Source organism: Melanotaenia boesemani, chromosome 6 (genome assembly GCF_017639745.1).
Source record: "Melanotaenia boesemani isolate fMelBoe1 chromosome 6, fMelBoe1.pri, whole genome shotgun sequence".
NCBI lineage: Eukaryota > Metazoa > Chordata > Actinopteri > Atheriniformes > Melanotaeniidae > Melanotaenia > Melanotaenia boesemani.
This window is the reverse complement of record NC_055687.1, coordinates 10,334,760-10,353,380: the sequence shown is the minus strand read 5'-3', so window position 1 is coordinate 10,353,380 and position 18,621 is coordinate 10,334,760. Positions and strand designations below refer to the sequence as shown.

The following is an 18,621-nucleotide window of genomic DNA, read 5'->3' as shown; positions in this document are numbered from 1 at the left end:
ATTGTGTACTCCATCACAACTGTTACCAACTTCAAATCCATACATAGTCTTAACAATTGCCTGGGATTCCCCATACAATGGTTGTACTGCAGAATGAGGTAAAATTGCAGGCAAGTGACTGATTAATGATAAATCTTACACCATAAAGATATATAAACTATCCAGATCATCATTCCGGAAGAATGCACTATAAAAACATTGGTTAGTGTGGAATATTGAGCTTCAAGTCAATGCTACAAATGGAGCTAAGTCCTTACATATTTTTGTTCTGTTGATACTTCCATCAGACTGGTAACAGCCTCTGCTTTGGCAGCAGGAGACCAATTCAGCACCCTTAATTTAAGAATTTACAGAAAGATCTCAAAACACATTGAGAGGTTCAAACAGGGACATTTTTTCAAAACCAAAGTCAACCTTCATCACAATGCAGGACGTACAACTCTATATACACTTTACAGCCTAGGTAGTGCATTCATACACTTCAATCAGAGGCAGTATCTAATGTCTTGGCCTTGGATACTTTGACACAACTCTATTTGTTCTTGATGGGTTACTTATTTTCTCCTTTACAAGTTCATCATTACTGGTGAGGCCCCACCATTCAGGAAAGCTATATTCAAGGCAAAAATGTTTTGAAAACCTGAAGAACAAATAAAAATGCAGCTCAACACCCCTATCTGAAAGGTCTAAGGTTCTTCTAAGTACCAATGACTCAGTGTGACAGCAGAGATAAAATGCATGGTCTACCATCAACTTTATTATTATTATTTTTATCATTTTTTTTTGGGTTTAATTAGAAAATAGATTAAAAATAAAGACATCACACATTCATAATAATCACAGAACAAATATTTAATTACCATGTTGACTGCAGCCATGCTGTATGCAAAATAGACATAATGAACATTTTAAAACCAAATTTTACATTTGAGGTGGTGTCCAGAAGTAAAGTATCACGTTTTGAAGATGTATGCATGAGAATAAGGTAAAGCATTAGTCATCTGACAGGATTGCAGTATTGGAATGCATTACTAGTCAATACAAAGCAATACAAAGCTGTACTATTCAATAAATAACAGCAGCATCTCAGCTGTTTGAGTTACAGCTCATATGAAGGGGTACATTTTTTCAGATGACAGAGTCAAACAACACCCAGTTCATTCCACCAGTTTTTATATTTCTTTACATACGTTTTATTGTTTGACTGGGTTTGTGAAAATTATACAGTAAAAGATGGCGTTTGAGAAACAGGTGGGAGAGCCATAAGACTAAATACAATGGAAGAAGAATACACTCGTATCACCTGATCCAGTGAAATGTTTACTGATCAATTAACAACCAGAAAGAAATGTAGTGATGCAATTTCTCTTTAGATTTTCCTGGGGTAGAAGGAGCTACATAATGTGACACATCTAAAAACGAGCTAACTCCGTAATGCAGGCTTCTTCATCATCACCATCTTCATCTTAAGTGTATCTGTAACTACTCCACAGGTCGGATGCCTTTGGCCTCCTCCATCTTCCTCAGGGTCTCATCCCACTGAGTGAACTGCTTGGACAGCAGGAACATCTGCCAATCAGAGGTCAGATGTTATTGTGTCATGAGTTGTGCCAGCAACAATTAATGTTATAAAGATAAATTTGTTTAAGAGCATGAGTATATATATGTATTATTTTTTTATCCCAAGAAAGACCCAACTTTATGAAAATTTTATAATGACCAAAATAAATAAATAAAAAATACAATTTGGATTTCTATGACTTTTCATGTCTGGTTATTGATTTAATTTTGAAGTGCAAATACAGAAGTAAACGGTACCATTTTGTTGTATTCCTCAAATAGCTTCTTCACTTCAATCGACTGAGCTTCAGTTTGGTCCTAAAAGTTAGGCAAACAAACAAATAAATGAGTATGATCTATAAATATAGAATGACTTAAAGCTGTAGATGGAGAGACGAAGAGAACAAGCTACCTGTTCTTTAATGTGAATCTGCGACAGACGCTGCAGCTTGGTTGCATGTTCAGGTACATCTGCAAAGAAGCAAAACAGATGACACAGACTTAATGATACAGAGACAATACATAGCATTATTGTTCTATTCTTGTAGTATTAATACCATATAATAAAACAAGGAAAAAAACTAAAAAATGAAAAGGAAATTATTGAATAATTAGGCCTGAAACCGACAATACAACCCTGGAGGGTGAATAGTCTGTGCAAATGTTGGTAGTAAGTGTCAAATAATAACTTTGTGAATCCAAGGACGCAGGTTTTTCTGGAACATTGCACTGTAACAAGATGAGCAGAGTGAACTCTCTTCATCTGGGTGTTAACTCATGTTGCATATCCAATGATTATAGGCTAAAAAAACACTTCATAGTGGAGATTAAAAGCTAATATTACAGTGGAGATTTAAGTTAATTTGATTAGTATGCTTCCTGCTGGATTCAAACCTCTGATATAGGTGCTGTCCAACAGTGGTTGCAAGTTGTTGACCTGTTCCAGCAAAGCAGCTTGAGAAAGCAGGAACTCTTCCTCTGTACAGACAAAGACATTAAATAAGCACACCAAGTTTTACATATATTTAAATAAGTATAATAACACTTGGGTCATAAAACTTTTGATGATTACGATTATTTTAATTTTCCTCATTTAGTGGTCTTCTGGCACTTACCAGCAAGGATAAACTCCAGTTTCATGGCATCTGGTACAGAGATGTGGTCAGTAAACTGGGGGTCCAGGTATTTCATCAGGTCCTCAACTGCACCACACACACGCCAATGAATAGGTTAAAAATTCAACAACCACAGTTTTAATCAAATAAGGGGGGAAATCCTGTAAACACATTGTCACTTCTCTTTGGAAATCACATGCAAACACTGACATTCAAATGTTCAGAACTCACTTAAAATGACAGTAGAATTGTTGGTGGGCCTATAATTCTCAATCAGCATAACACATTAAATATCACCCTTTGGTTCAAATACTTACAGTGCATAATACCCTTCTTCCTCCCTATTAAACTCTAATTCATTGTCCATGTTGCAATAAAAATAAAGTTATATTCTATTCTATGTCAAATGAATTAAAAGTCTAATAAATAAAGGGATTAAAAGTCAAAACCCAAAGTGTGACACATGTATGTCCTAACATAAAGGAGTATCTATCTGAAATAAAAGAATGTATGCAGCATATGGCTGACTCTATGGAGTGACTTACTTTTCTTGTGTAGGATCTTTACTCTTTCTCTCTTGTTGGCTGTGTTGGTCAGACCTGATTGAATCCTGGCCACAGATTCTGCACACTACAGGACAAAATGCACAGATCAGTTTTAATGCTGGTGATTAGCAAATGTATAGGAACGTCAGAATCCGCCTTCTTGTGGAATATGTACAACTGTGCTTGACATCTAACAAAAAATTACAAATGATCAGTTGCAGTGGCTAAAACACAATGAAAGGAAAGCATTTTCATTTGGTGCACTTTTCTCCTTTCAACTTCCTCACCACCACATTTGTGACTATTTAAAGTTTATTCTCATAAAAATAAAGAATTGTCTTACAGCATAAAAACCTAAAGGTTCTAAGTATATTAATGTTACAAGTCCAACAGACCAGGAATAACAATTATTAGCCATCCATAGTGATATCAAGTTAAAATATAATAAATAAGGCTTTGTGGTCCTAAGAAACCTCATCTGCTAAAAAGTTACCAAACTTCAATGCCTCTTTGTAAGCTAAATGTTTGTCACATGCACTGGTGAGCCAGACCCTCTTTAGAAAAATGTTGCTACCATCGCATAGCCCAGAGCTGCATAGCTTTAATTCGATTTTCTATATGTTCGGAAACAAAGCATTTCAGCTTATTTCAGCGATACAATTCATGTAGAAAATGAATGTATCATATATGATAAGTGATACTTTAATGTTATTAATAATATTCTACTCATGCACGCACGCGCACACATAAATTTAGCTTATGGAACTGACAGCTAGATGACAGTTAACCAAGTACAGGCTAAATAGCTAACAGTGCAGCTGCTAGATTAAATGTAAATTTTATTATCTCAGACTGAATTTAAATACCTGTCAGATTCTGCTAACACTTGTTTTGAACCGTTACCATACAATACTGTGTAGAAAAACAGACAGGGCGTTCCCCCGCACCCAATGACAGAATCATCGTTTTTGTACTAAGCGAATAGGTAGCTAGCAAAAGACTTTTTTCAATACAGCCCTCCATTTATAAGTTATTATTTGCGAACCTTAACAGGTTTTCCGCTTTTGTTTCTTCTTTCGCCATACACTCGATTCTCTAGCGCCTGAAGACGCATTTGAAGGCTGTCCGTATCTAACTTCTTATCCATTCTTGAAGCTACCAACGAGCACTACAAAAACCTAGCTGCTTAAACGTATTTACAAGTCGCGTCGCGCATTGATGACGTTTCCCAAAGGTTTGGAAATTCCGCACAGGTCACTGGAAAATACATTATCTTTTACCTTTTTAAACAATTTGAATACAGTAATGAGTTCTTAAATCAACTGAAGGTGTCAGTCATTTTAAAGCACGGCTAGAATAAATATTTGAATGTGTTTTTTGTAGCATGCAGAGTGAAATATTTGGTCGCAGAGTGTCGCTGTTATGCGGTGAATTGTAAGCTGTTTTCCGGTAAAGTGATAGTAGAGAGAAAGATAACACACTGACAGAAAGGGCCCTCCTGACTACTGTAGGGTGACTACAAAACATCGACAAAAAGTAAGGCGTTCGCACTTAACACATCCTCCTTTCATGCACAAGGAGCAGATTTTCACGAGAAGTATTAGCAGTAACCTATAAGCTAGCACATTAGTTCACGATAAGCTATTCTTTGCTACATTTCCATCAGCTAAGTTAGCGCACCTAGCTTTCAAGCTAACGTCAGTTTTGGCATTACAGTTGCGTAGTTGACAGGCGTGTGGTTAGTTTGAAAGTCCAACAGGGAAGTTGCTGCCTCTATGACTTGGTAATAATTCAATTGATAGTTTATCATATATGTGTCATTGTCAGACTTCAAGTCAAGTTATTTTATTCAGGGTTGTGCTAGCCTTTGCTGCATTCCTCTCTTGATTGAGGCAGGCATATTAATGCTTAAACTTTAATGTGATTATGTTACGGTCTGTTCTGCTCTATTCCTGACAGCAGGAAGTCGTTTACCTTTCGGACTCAGGGCTCTGTGTTGGAGGAATTTATTCTTTATGTGTCACTGGGAGCATCAACAGCATGGCAGATGACAAGGACGTGTTGAGAGACGTTTGGTTTGGCCGGATACCCACCTGCTTCACACTGAACCCGGATGAGGTTACTGAAAGAGAGGCAGAGCCCTACTATGTAAGTAGAAAAATACTCTGATCTCACATGGCAACAAGCAAACCTGGGGAAAAAATAGGCCTAACAAATGATTTTGAGATTCGCTTGCACCTGCTGAGTCAAAAACTCCTCATATGACATACAATTAGATAGATTGATTATGTTTACTTTTCATTAGTCTGATTGATGTTCATGTTAACTAGTGTATGAAAGATAAAAATAGGTTGTCAGCTTCTTCTATCACATTGAAATAAAAGAATATAAACACAGTTCTTTCACTGATCATTTAAAAGTGGAAAAAGATGGGAAAAAGTCTTACTAGTCAGTGAACTGCAACCATCATTACAGGAGGGTGTAGACCAGGATGTAACAGACTAGATAGACTGATCAGACATGCTAGCTCTGTGGTGGGGATGGAGCTGGAGTGTGTTGTGGCAGTTGCAGAGAGGAGGACATTGGACAAGCTGCTGGCCATCATTGATGATGTCAGCCACCCTCTGCATGTTCCCATCACAGCACAACAGAGCGCGTTCAGCAGCAGGCTGCTGTCACTGAGTTGCTCTACAGACAGACTCAGAAAATCCTTCCTACCCAGGGCAATTAGACTGTTTGACAGGACACTAGGGAGGGTAAAAGACTGACACCTACAGGCCACTTAATTTTGACACGTGCCACTTGTTGCTGTCACTATCAACCTGACTTGTATATATTCATTGTGTTTACTTATTTATGTACAAACTCTAGCTTTTTTTTAACCTAAAATCACTTCATTTCACTCCTCTATATTTCACTTTATTTCTATTTTTATCTATCTCTTCAAGTTTTGCAAGATTTAAAAAACAATCTGTGAAATCATGAGTACAAAACAGGAATGCCTACACAGACTGGATTTTTGTTCATGTCATACTAGTTGGGCACTTAGAATTTGGCCTGAAGGGCCTCTGCAGCTCAGACTGTTTTAATAATGTGTCTTCCTCTATCCTCTTGGCTTTTTCAGCTGCTGCTACCCAGGGTGAGCTATCTACCTCTGGTTACAGACAAAGTGAAAAAGCACTTCCTCAAAGTGATGAGGGCAGAGGACGTGGAGGAGATGTGGTTTGAGTATGAAGGAACACCACTCAAATGGTGAGAGAGTGATTGTTACAGGAACTGATTTTAGTAGTTTTCTCAGGGGGAAAAGGTTGGGTATGTGTTGGTGCATTGTGGGTTGATACACAGACAGAGCTTTTTATTTCTTACTTTATATACTTATTTTGTACTCAAAAGCATATTATAAAAGCAATTTATTGTATTTTTTCTGTTACAACTTTCATTGTTTATATACATTTTTTACCTGATTTCTAAGGAAGATTTTTTTTATCTTAACCATATAAAATTACAACTAGCAGTATAACCAGCACACTTGCACAGTGTGGAATTTAGCTGTCACTGAGTAAATAGACGTCATTTTTATTTCTCAAACTAAAATCTAATTACAATCTGTTTTATGGGATTATATCTTTGGATTAATCTTCTATTGCAAGGAAGCGCTTGCAATAGAAGTACTTTGACTCTTCATACTCACCCATAATAGAAGTCTCAGCTTGTGTGAACTGGAGTTTCTTTGCTTCTTTTGCTACTCTAACCACATGTCAGCAGCCACGCCAGTTAAAAGACTGCAGGCACAAATTAGGCCACAAGGTGTCACTATTGCAACAGTAACGTTGAATAACTGAACGTAAAGAAACCATAGTCAATTCAAAAACAGTGGAGAAAATGAGAAGCTTTTTATTAAAGTTTAATCATTAATTGTTTATCATCATTTATTAGTTTTAGTTTCTTAAAAAGTATAATATGCTGCTTATTTTGTCTTAAGTTAAATCTAAATATATTACCAGTGCAATATATTCATGCCTTTTTTAAGCTGTATAGTTTTAAAGGTCCCATATTATGCAAAATTCACTTTTTAATGGTTTTGGAACAGTCATACTGGTCCCCCCGCATGTGTAGGAGACCCGTAAGTGTGAAACTCTTTCAGGCGCTCTCTCTCCCCCCTGCTCCACCTCTAGGGAAGTAAGCGCTGAAATGAGCTTGTTTGAAAGCGTGTACGTTATGACGTCATGAGGGACAATAACCACTCCCCACAGAGCGATGGACCCGTCTACCGGCTCTCAAAGCCCGCCCTCTAAAAATCACCTAGCGCCCAGTGTTTTTCCCTCTTCGGCAACCCTCGTTAGCGGACATGGCTAAGCGACAGAAGCACTGTTCTGTTTGTGGCTGCATAAATGAACACGAAAACGTTTTTTTACTTCCATCCACTGAACCCACGAGGACTGAGTGGATTAATTTTATTTTTGGAGGAAATGTACCCGGAAAACTTCCAAAGGTTTTGCATGTCTGTGGCCAGCATTTCAAAGAGGACTGTTTCCACAACATGGGGGCATGGAAAGCAGGCTTCGCCAACCGTTTGAAGCTGAAGCCAGGTTCAATACCAACTGTCCGTGACACAGCTGGAGAGGTAAGAGCTGGCAGTTATTTTATCGTTTCGGCCTTATTAGTCTGATAGCTTGAAAATATATTAACCTGTCAATCACCTCATGACGGGCGATGCGATGGGCGGAGCCAACAGCTGAGCTGCTCCACCAGGGTTCCGCCCACCATAAACGGCACATTTCTGAAGCTGCTAAAAAGAGGGAGGTGAAGAGAAGCCGCTGCACTCAAACTGAGGGTCGATTTGTCCATACCATGGCGGAAATATTTCATTTAGATATTAATGAATGGTCTCAGATTGGGAATAAAGTGTATAATATGGGACCTTTAAAATACCACTTTATGATCTTTATTGTTTGATAACCTGTAATATTTTTTCGTTAGTTTTGATCTATTAACAGCTAGTGCGTTGTAGGGATGCCACAGGATTTTCTCAGTACGATTATTGTTAAAGAAATTATGCCAATTTTACGATTATCACTATTATTCTGTGTTAAATAATTTCTCAACACTATAACGTTGCAAAACCACATGAACACTCTTAACAGGTCTTTAAGTTTGATTTATTTCCATCTTTTAATGCCAACATAACAAAATAATATAAAAACAAAGTAATGTAACCAAGAAATGCCATTCTAACTAAATCCCCTCTGCTATGTAAAGAATAAATAAATCCTACTTATTAACTCTGGCTATAGGACCTTTACCTGGACTTGGGAGGCTTCTTTCTAGAAATTAAATAATAAAATAACATTTCCTTTCAAATTTTGCCTTCCAGCTGTCCTTTAGCAGCTTGACAAATAAATAATACTGGAACAATGGAAATAAAACATTAGACCACATATCTGGATTTATATTTCTTCTACAGACTGTGATTATTGCCCACTGACAACTAAAAGCCATGGACCTCTAGACAGGTTGATTATGTTTGAACAGCAAAACTATCCTTCACAAAAGACTTACTCAGTTTTTTTCTCGTCGCTCAGTGAAGGAATTACTGTTATTTATCGTATTATATGACATTTTCAAGAACACCACCTTTAACTAAGTTACCGCCCTTGAAAGACTGGTTACATTATAATTGGGTTGAACAGTGGGAGCTAAAATAGTCACTTTACCTAATTATTCACTGTAATAAATTAAGTGCTACTTGAAACATTTTCTTCTATTAACATTATTTTCTGTTTGTAATACCTTGGATTCAAGGCACTATCCAATAGGAGTTCTGTTCGACCTGCATGCCTCTCACACTGTCTTACCCTGGAGCATCACTGTGCACTTTAAGGTAAGAGCCAATCAGAATGTGTGGGCTTTGCAGCTTTTTTTTAACCCTTGATCTTTCTTAAGCATAGTTTTGGTTTTTATTGCTTTGGTTCAGTCTTTAGGCTTCAATCTGTCCCCAGTATTAACAGAGCTGTAAAAAAAAATGGTTAAAAACACTCTTTATTACCTTCCAAACTACAAACAGCACAAATCAAAATGGTAAACTTGCAATACCAGTTGGACACAACCATGAAGCTAAATTAAAGATTTGTGTTTGTGTAAAATGACTATGAATGAGCAAGAATAATAACCTAACTTTTTATAAAATGTTTGCATGTCAGAGTTTTCCAGATCAGGACCTGCTCCACTGTCCAAGCAACTCTGTGATAGAGGCCCACTTCATGTCCAGCATCAAGGAGGCTGACGCTTTGAAGCACAAGAGCCAAGTGGTCAATGACATGCAGAAGAAAGATCATAAACAGCTGTGGATGGGCCTGCAGAACGGTGAGACACGTGCTCACATTATGGAGAAGAAAGACAACAGACAGCTGGCAGGGGAAGTGACACCCAGTCACTCATTAGCACTCAGAGCCACCAGTGTTCTCATCTTCTTGCAGCTTATCCACCTACACACATGCAAGCACACACACTGCAAGAATTTACCTATTATCTTCTGGAACACGCCACATACAAGGTCATTTTTGGCTGGGATGTTCTTACAGATACATTAAATACATTCAGATTCTTAGAATATGATTGCAGTCTCGGAAGCCAAAACTTGTCATAAGTTCACTTCCCACTGATATTTTCCCTTTCTGTTTCCACCCATCTGTCAGGATAAATTTATTTCCTCATGGGTGTTAGTTGTGATTGTGATGGCTGTTGCTCGGATGTGATGTTTTGTGTAGGTGAAGTTCGGGTTGTTGGGCTATCCACTGGAAGCTTTTAATGTGGGAGTTGCTGTGGGGACGTATGGGCCACATTTCTGTGTGGGGATCCGTTTAAGGCTTGTGATAGTCTGTGAAAACAAAACTAAAAGAAGGTTGCAAGAGTTTCCCGGAATTACTCAAGATCAAGTTGATCAACCAGGTTACTACTAACGTAGCTGCCCTCGGCCCCCGCCGGGAATTTATTTATTATAATAACCTGACCTTTTTATCTGTAATTCCTTATAATTTCTTATTGTTAGCAGAGAAATTTTTTTCTTTTCTCCCAAAATTTTACATATAGATGTTACTTATTTAAATTTTACCTATTTAAATATTTTAACTCCTGAAAGTAAAATATCAACACTGCTTTGCTTTTTTTTTACATTGCTTCAGCTAATTATTTTTTAAATCATCTTATCTATTGATTAATTTATAGATGAATAAGAAATTTAATTTAACTTTGAAATGTCCAAATCTGTCTTCTGAAAATGAAAAAGCAAAACATTCAAATTCAAAAACAAGAAACTGAAATAAAATAATATAAATAAAAAACTACTTTGTTAATTATAAATTATGTAGAAATTAAATATTTTTTTTAATTTAAATTAAATAAAATTTATATTAAATGTAAATATATACAATTATTTATATGTATGTATATATATATATATATATATATATATATATATATATATATATATATATATATATATATATATATATATATATATATATATATATATATATATTGGCTTAAACTGTCAAAACTGTGTGCTGTACATGTGGCAGTGAGAATGTTTTAAAAAAAAAAATTTGCAAAAAATCCCAGGGGCCTTTCACCAGCAAAACTTCAGCTGCTTATCTTGCTTCTACTTTCCCTAGAAACTAATAGTGTGAAAGAGAAAGAAGTCTCAAATCCTTTTAGAGAATAGTGGGAAAGAAATGGTCAGTGGAGGAGCAATAGATAAGCAGGGGGATTAAAGTTCAGGGTTTGGTTCATGGCTGTTTAACTTAATTAAACAGATGCTGCTGTCAGATTTTTTAACTAATCCAGAACAAAGGAGATAACGTTAAAGGTGAAAGTGAGAGATGAAACTTTAAGCTAAAACTTTCACATCCAAAAGAGACCAGAAACAGAAAGGACTCAAATTTTCGTCCCAGAGAGAAATAAAAATAACAGGTTCATATGTAGAGTTTGAAACCAGCACATGTTGTGGTGAATCTTTTTTTTTTTTTTTTTTTTTTTTAAAGACACTTCAACCAAAAGACTTTCCTATGTCTCCTACTTAGCTGGCAGTGACCTTTACTACTGAATTTCAACTAACCTTTAGAAGTCTATGTTTTCCTTTCTATGAACGTCACATAACACAGGTGGATGGAAATCAATGTTTCACATAAATAAAGTCAACTGAAATCAGTCACCGTTCTTTTAACAAGGTAAAGTAGGCATGCATTGGACATGGACTTTCCCCCTCAGCTTCTATTTTTTATCACGTTATTTTGCTAGATTTAGCATTACTGTCGTCCTTTAAGGCAACCTGACCTATAATTTATTAGGAGTTTCTTTGAAAGCGCCTGAATTTCAAATCAGTTAAAGAAACTGCTTGAATGTTGTAAAATGATCACTATGACATAAAAAATTAAGACAACCACATTAAAAAGTCTTGTATGTCTGAAAAGTGAAGGCATTGTCTTGTGCAGTTAACTCTGGAAAAGTTGTTTTAAGTCAACAATGAGTGATTTTTACAGTTGCTGGTGTGTGTGTGTGTGTGGTTGCTTCAGATAAATTTGACCAGTTCTGGGCCATGAACAGGAAGCTGATGGAATATCCCACTGAGGAGGGAGGCTTCAGATACATCCCCTTCAGAATATACCAGGTAACACACACACATATATTAAAGAAGTTGCTTTTTTTTTTTTTTTTAACAAAACCTTTGATCTTGTTGTACATAATTTGTGTACTAAGTTTAGAGGCAAATATTATTTTGATGTTTATCCTTTCATACCTGTAGATGGAGCCAGAGGCCAGTGTAAAACTTAGCATTGCTTCAGCAGGGAAATCACTTCCAGCCATATACTGATTAATTTTGTCTCATGGGTTAGTCGACTCTACAGGTTATTATGCTCTATATTCACAATATCAATCTGGCAAGTAAAAAGTGAGGAAACAGACTTAGTTTTTTTCTTTTATTGAAACCCATGTAATCATCTTAATGACCTACAGTGAGTAGGTTTGACCATACTCAGACTTAAAGGTAGACATATAAGAAAATGCTCCAACTGTCAGTCCTCCATACTGGACATCATACATGTCTCTACTAAACAAGAATAGTCATATTATCTCAGTCTATCTAACATGCTGCAATATTTGCCTTTGAACCACATGAGTAAGTGAATTTAGAGTAGGTGTTTCTAACATCCTTTATGGGGTAATCCACAGTTTTCCACATATAAAGAAACCTTTCATTTTCCCTACCTAATAACCTCACCACACATGCTCTAACATGCGCTTCCCTTTTGACCCCTGATATAACAGCCACCTTCTAAATAATGAAAGCCCCTCACACTCTAGAAAAAAACCCCCATAGAACAATGTGATGTGGTTTTGGAAGGAACAATTTCACTTGCATTAAATACTACCCATTTCTATGGATGTGTGCAGTCACACTGCCTCAAGGTGAGCTAGTGGGCGAGCCTGAGGGTTCTGTCGGGAACGAAGAGGCAAACTCAGACAAACAACTTCAGGTCGGGTGTTTCCACCGAGCCCGTGTAAGCTTTATCCTGACTCAGGTAAAAAGTCCCTTTGGAGGACAAATACGAAAGATGCCAGGATGAATAATCGGCTGATTCTTGCCCGGAAAACATTAGCCGGCTGCAAGCCAGACAGCAGGGAAAAATGCACTTTGAGTCAAGTGTTGAAAAACAGTGTGGAAAATTAACTTAGCAACTTGAAGGGTTTTGAAGAAGTCAGGAACAACAGAGAATGAGTTATATAAAAATCTGATTGGAAGAGAGCTAATTGTGAAGGAATAATTTAGAGCAGTAGTGTTGAAAGGCAGTTTTAATTGTACGGTTTGCTGAAGAATCAAACAGTCGAGTCAAGTAAATGAGTTTGAACACATCTGGATTTTTTTAACAGAACATGTTGAGTTGAATCTCTGCTTCAAGCTTTTAAGTTCATTCAGCCTTGATGTGAAGTTGCAACAAACAGAACCCCCCTGGTCGCTGTCAGTCTATTAAGCAACTTAAGAATTAAGGGCCTGTCAAGACAAGTTAGGAAAAATAATGTCTTAGAGTGAAGCTGAAAACCAACAAAAATTGCTTGTAGCCTTAAATGACTGTGTTAAGTGTCATCTCATGGAACATAAAGAGATTTGTAGCTGTAAAGAGCAGAGCAGGACGTCTATGTAAAATGATGATAGAATGAACTTTCCTACAAGCATATTTTTCCACCACCATGTCTGCTGCAACAGCTGGTAGTTTCCCAGCCTGATGATTTATTATTAAGCGTGTTATGTTTTAATGTGACCTGCAAAGCTCCACATATGGCTGCATTTACATTTTGCAAAACAACAGGGGCGGAGGATCAGCTGTCAATCGCTGTCAACACTGACTTTTTTTGCATTAAGTTCAAGCCTTTTGTTTTTACTTTTATATCTTCGGTACATACATAAACCATGTTACGCTTCAACTAAAACATTCTTGTCGTTAGTAATAAAACATAACCCTTTAAAGTGGCAGACTCAAACATGCAGTCCAACCAACACAACCCGCCCTCTCAGACGTGCACTTGTTGCAGCCCTAAAGCCATCTAACGGCTGGCGGGTAGAAGAAACCCAGACCATTCCAGCTTTGGGTGGGTGTTATGGCTGAATTGAAAGTTTCCATGGTCATTTATGAGCTGTGCTGGTTTCATGACAATTGCAACATCAAAGTCGGTCACAACTTCACTGTGTGAGTTCCAAATACGCTGCAGAAAATAAGCAGAATTCCTGAAAAGTTTGGATTTTTGTGGAGACTGTGTGGTTTTAATCTCACAGTCTGCTAAATATTTACAACTAAAGAAGGTCTGGAAAGTCTGGAGAAGAATGTAAACTAAATTAGTTCATTATGAACTTAAAAATACTCATTATAGCAAGTTTCTGCAGCACTTTACCACTTTTACTGTCCATAACTGTCCACATGTTGCTCCACAGGAAGTTTAAAATCCAAGACAAATTGGAAGAACTTTAAACACATAACATTCAGTATTTTGCATTTCAGTTTCTTTCATTGTTGCAGATGCTTTAGATGTTTGTTTTGAGTGAACTGCTTATAGTTGTAGGAGCATTAATAATTCTCCACTGCACAATAAAACTCTGTAAACAAAACTAGAGCAACAAGTATGTTGTTAATTTAGCATCAGTAAACTTTATAGTTATTTTGAATTTTAGTTTGACAAACCCAGGAGATTATCTGCCACCCTTCATGATTTGTTTTTGCACACATCACTACTTAAATTATCAAGATATTTATATCTTTCTTAATTTTGGGAATGTTAATGAAACTGGAGAAGGAAAAGGAAGATTCTGGTCACAATTAGCAGATTTCATGTCATATTAAAGAAAAGAAAAACTCCTAAGCAAGCTAAAATGAATAAATGGTTGTAGAAAAGTTTAAATGCATGTTGGAACTGAGCAGAGCTGGTGTTGCAGCTGCAGAGGATATTTTGTGTGTATAGTTGTTTGTAGGTCTCTTCTTTTTATTGTTTTGTTGTGGCAAGACCAAATAACACTCAATGTGGGCTCTAAGGAGAAAAGAAAGTTGATAGAGGAGATAGAAGAAGGCGAAAATACCGGTGTTGTTTACCCAGAGATCTTGCTCTAGGATGACACATCATTCCTATGAATCAAACAGCGTTGGGGCAGCGTTGTACTTTCAGATAGCTGCCGTTGTGGATAGTTATGATGTGTCACATGTCCAGTCATGCTAGCGTATGCTGTCACTCCTATTAATATGGCTGTGTTTCTGCCACCTGCCTCATTCAGAGGCTAAACAACAACACGCCCAATTCAGTCTCTGTACCTACGCATAAAACAGCCCTGGTCTGCTCGGTTAAGGAGTTGCACCTTCACTATTGTATTTGTGAACTATTGTATTTGTGAATTAACAGAGGTGGGATGGTTTTCTAAAAGTGAGTTGGCACGATTGATGCTATGCTTCCTCTGCTCTTTATAAACATGCAATGGAGGCAAAATGAGGGCATCTTGGTGAGACTATAGCGCTGTCTGTGAAAAGAGTCTTGCCATGTGAAAGCAGCTATTCAAGCCCATTTCACACATATGCTGCTTTCCATTAATCTAGTGGTAAATAAATCAACCCACTGGTGATTTTCCGTAACATTTTGAGATGGCATTTAGACTCGGTCAGGCCTTGTAACAAAGACATATCACTTTCGACATGACAGAAGTGTGAACTGCTGCAGTCACATTCGTGGAGTGACACACACAGCAGTGATAAATGAATGAATCTGGCTTCTGAACAGTTGCTCAGGGGAATCTGACAGCAGCTGTAGTGCTTGTGTTTACTTATCTATTAAATTAATACATAAACACACTTCAGTGTTACTCGGAGTATAAGTAACATGTCATTGTAAGCAGAGTATGCTTAAGAGTATGAAACAAACTTTTCACGCTTCTTCGTGGAGAAAAATGGAATTACCACCTCTTTCCATCCATCACTATATGTGACTATATAATAATTAGATAAACATTATGGTGTGTGGTAAACACAACCATGCTTCATACATCGTTCAAAATCTTTGCACACTTGATGCTAAAATGATTTGTGATGACAGAAGAATATGTGAGATAACGACTTCATGAAGATTATGATAATAATCCACACTTCATGGACCCTCTATTCTGAGGAGGATTAACAGAAAAATCATTGATTTATCAGGTAAATTACAAATTACAACTTCTGTGATTTCATAAAGCATTTTTCACTTCATTCATTCAGAGCATGAATCCATGGCTTCATTAATTTGAAGTCACTGTTTTCATTGTTATCCTTTGCAATCAGTTGTTAGTTGTGGATCCAATGCTCTGTAGACTGGCTGTGATAACGGAGGATAACCCACTTTGGCTTACATCTAAACTGGGTGTGAGATGGACATGTCATGAGTGAATAGTTCTGTGTGTGATGAACCTGGAGGTGAAATTTCCTTCTTGATGTTTCTTTTAATTTGTGTTGTGTCCTCTTGATGTTTTAAATAAATCAAGGAAGTAGGGCAGGATGAGGGTTTTCCCACTGTATAAAAAAAGCATTGTATCTTTAGGGAAATGTAACATGACGGCATCTGTGATCTTTCTTTCCATCGAGTGTCTTTCTGTGGGATACATTGTACAAATGATTTCTCTGAGCTTGGTGGTGTCTAAGCAGGAGTTTTTCAGCTGCTGTTTTGTTCATCTCGTACAGAGCAGCATCACACACTGCAGTTATGTGTGCAGCTAAATTCCAGCCGTGGATGACAGCTCTTCTCCCTGTGTACCTGCTTTCAGACAAACACCATTCTGGTTCCAGCTCTGTTCTGGAGCCTCAGAATCGTGGTGCTTTCTAGTAAACCGGCCCGTTGTCACACCAGAAAGTGGGTGAGCTTTACTCTGCAAAACTAAGCTTGGAAATTTGGTCATAATATTGATTAAGTCATCGGGCTCCATTATAACCTAACCTACAGTTTCCCATAATAAATATATTCAGACAACAGAGAAAATGTCAGTGTCAGTTCAGTAGACCGCAGCCTCTGGTAAAAGCAGCTTTAAACTAATTTAAAGCCTGCTTTTGTTACTTGTTCTGAGTCTATGGTTGCAAAACGAACCAGTTACACATAAATAACGGTGTTTTTTTGGGAACAAGCTCTTCCTTGCTAGTTGCTGTCTTTATTGTTTTGTTTTTTTTGGTATGTGTGCACATGCGCTTGTGTGTCTCTGTGGGATACAGGTGGAAGGAGCGCTGAACCTGCAGTTAATTACGGAAGCCCAAAAAAGCATCGGCAGTGATATTAAAAATAAACTGTCATAGACAGCTTTTATGTTAGGGCAGATATGATAAATCTAATGTAAAAGAAAACACATTTTATTAACAAACGTAAACGCTGAACTAAACCAAAAGAAAAACAACCACTGGATAGATCCAGCAGGGCTCCACTCAGGAAAGGGCCGACCATTTTTATCATATGGAGACTTTGGCCGGATTTCTCAAATTTGCCGTTCACCCCAAGGCCTGCAACACAAATCCAAAGACAAGAACAAACCCACGGGGGCCCAAAAAAAGGTCTGGGACCCTTACACAGCAATTCCAAATTTGCTGTAGCTAAATCCAAATTAATCAATAAAATCCATTTATTTCCCAGTCCTACAGGAAAGCATTGAAACAAAAATGCCATTGAGTCTAATAGAAGAAAGACACCCTCACTTCTTTTCCTCCTAAACACACACATGCACGCCTACAGTCCTTCAAAGCCAGATTGTGGTATTTAGTGTAAATAACGTGCTGTGTTTGATGCAGACAGAATTAATGACAATACTCAGCGCAAATAACAGAGGGCTCATTTCCGTCTGGCCCACTGTCCTCATGTCCTCAAAAACACACCTCTTAGGCATGGACAGCACATTTATATGTGTGTGTATCTTCTTCTTTGTCCCAAAATAATGTAAATTATTACTTAAATGATTTGGGTTTTGTGTAATTAGTAGCAATGAAATATAACATTAAATCTTTTCATTGTAACATATGCTGTTTAAATTAAGCACATCTCAGATGCTGCTTGTAGGGGCAAGAAAATATTACTCTAAATATATTTGGGAAAAATCTAACATGGAAAAAAAACTTTTCCATGTTTGTTCATCTATCTGCTTTCGTGTTGACATTTTCTTTCATTTGTCTTCGTCATTTAAATAACTTCCTAAGTACTTGGCATATATGTTGCATTGTGTAAGACTGATGATGTGTCTCCATGCATGCATTAGCTTGTTTTGTTTCTAGTATATCCTGCTCCAGCAGTGACACCACTCTATGATTTAAAGAGCCAGAGGGGCCGGTTGTCTCGCTGAACGGAAAGTGAAAATTACTGTTCTTCTTTGAAGACACCTCATATTGTTTTTCTGGACAGGTACTTCTCTCTGTTCCCGCATCTTGACTCAGATCTTACTCACCTTCTACACGAGAGCTGGAAGACACCTCTGTTGTGGTTCTTTTTTAAGCAGCCTGCTTTGACGAATGCATGTTTATTGCTTCTCAGATATCTTGACTAAGACAAGGGGGATGTGGTGACCGCACAATTACAAAATGTTGGAATCCTTGAAACATTTCTGTGTAATCATTGCACGGGCAGCAGGTGCTTTCTGTTCTGAGGAAAATGTCTAGCTGTGGTCAAGATATGTTGTGTGTGTTGGTGTATTTTTTTTTAAAGCTGGAACATGTCTATCAAAGGGAAAACTTTGCAAATATATTTCACCACCAAGCAGTTTAAATGCTAATGTCTTTGGATTTTTGAGTGATGGTGGTATCTTAAGCTGCTGCGTAAAACTGATGTTATTTCTGACCTAAAGATTTGGTGACGTGGAGTTTATC

At 37.3% G+C, this 18,621-nt stretch overlaps 2 protein-coding genes across 3 annotated transcripts in view; one reads left to right on the top strand and one right to left on the bottom strand.

Moving 5' to 3' along the window:
* Positions 1-831: 831 nt before the first annotated feature.
* Positions 832-4,427, bottom strand: dctn3 (dynactin 3 (p22)). The gene is made up of 7 exons (XM_041988072.1): positions 4,266-4,427; positions 3,221-3,305; positions 2,676-2,762; positions 2,455-2,538; positions 1,973-2,031; positions 1,819-1,878; positions 832-1,569 (listed from the first exon to the last, which is right to left on the bottom strand). The coding sequence occupies exons 1-7, from the start codon at positions 4,365-4,367 to the stop codon at positions 1,483-1,485; spliced, it is 564 nt and encodes a 187-aa protein (XP_041844006.1). The 5' UTR covers positions 4,368-4,427; the 3' UTR covers positions 832-1,482.
* A 57-nt stretch (positions 4,428-4,484) lies between these two features.
* The window catches only part of atg5 (ATG5 autophagy related 5 homolog (S. cerevisiae)), a 35,222-nt gene continuing 21,085 nt past the window's right edge, over positions 4,485-18,621 (top strand). The window contains exons 1-6 of one of the 2 annotated variants that reach the window (XM_041988071.1): positions 4,485-4,756; positions 5,183-5,368; positions 6,345-6,472; positions 9,023-9,101; positions 9,421-9,583; positions 11,791-11,885. In XM_041988071.1, coding sequence (XP_041844005.1) covers positions 5,261-5,368; positions 6,345-6,472; positions 9,023-9,101; positions 9,421-9,583; positions 11,791-11,885 — 573 coding nt within the window. In that variant the 5' untranslated portion in view covers positions 4,485-4,756; positions 5,183-5,260. Of the gene's footprint in view, positions 4,757-5,179; positions 5,369-6,344; positions 6,473-9,022; positions 9,102-9,420; positions 9,584-11,790; positions 11,886-18,621 lie in introns of both variants that reach the window. The other variant, XM_041988070.1, reaches the window with a different exon arrangement.

Excerpts from the sequence above, each read along its gene's own strand:
- dctn3 (XM_041988072.1), bottom strand. The coding sequence starts at position 4,367 with ATGGATAAGAAGTTAGATACGGACAGCCTTCAAATGCGTCTTCAGGCG. Across the intron at positions 3,306-4,265 it reads AAAGCGGAAAACCTGTTAAG|TGTGCAGAATCTGTGGCCAG; the intron begins GTTCGCAAATAA and ends TTTGTCCTGTAG. Across the intron at positions 2,539-2,675 it reads ACTGGAGTTTATCCTTGCTG|AGGAAGAGTTCCTGCTTTCT; the intron begins GTAAGTGCCAGA and ends TTGTCTGTACAG.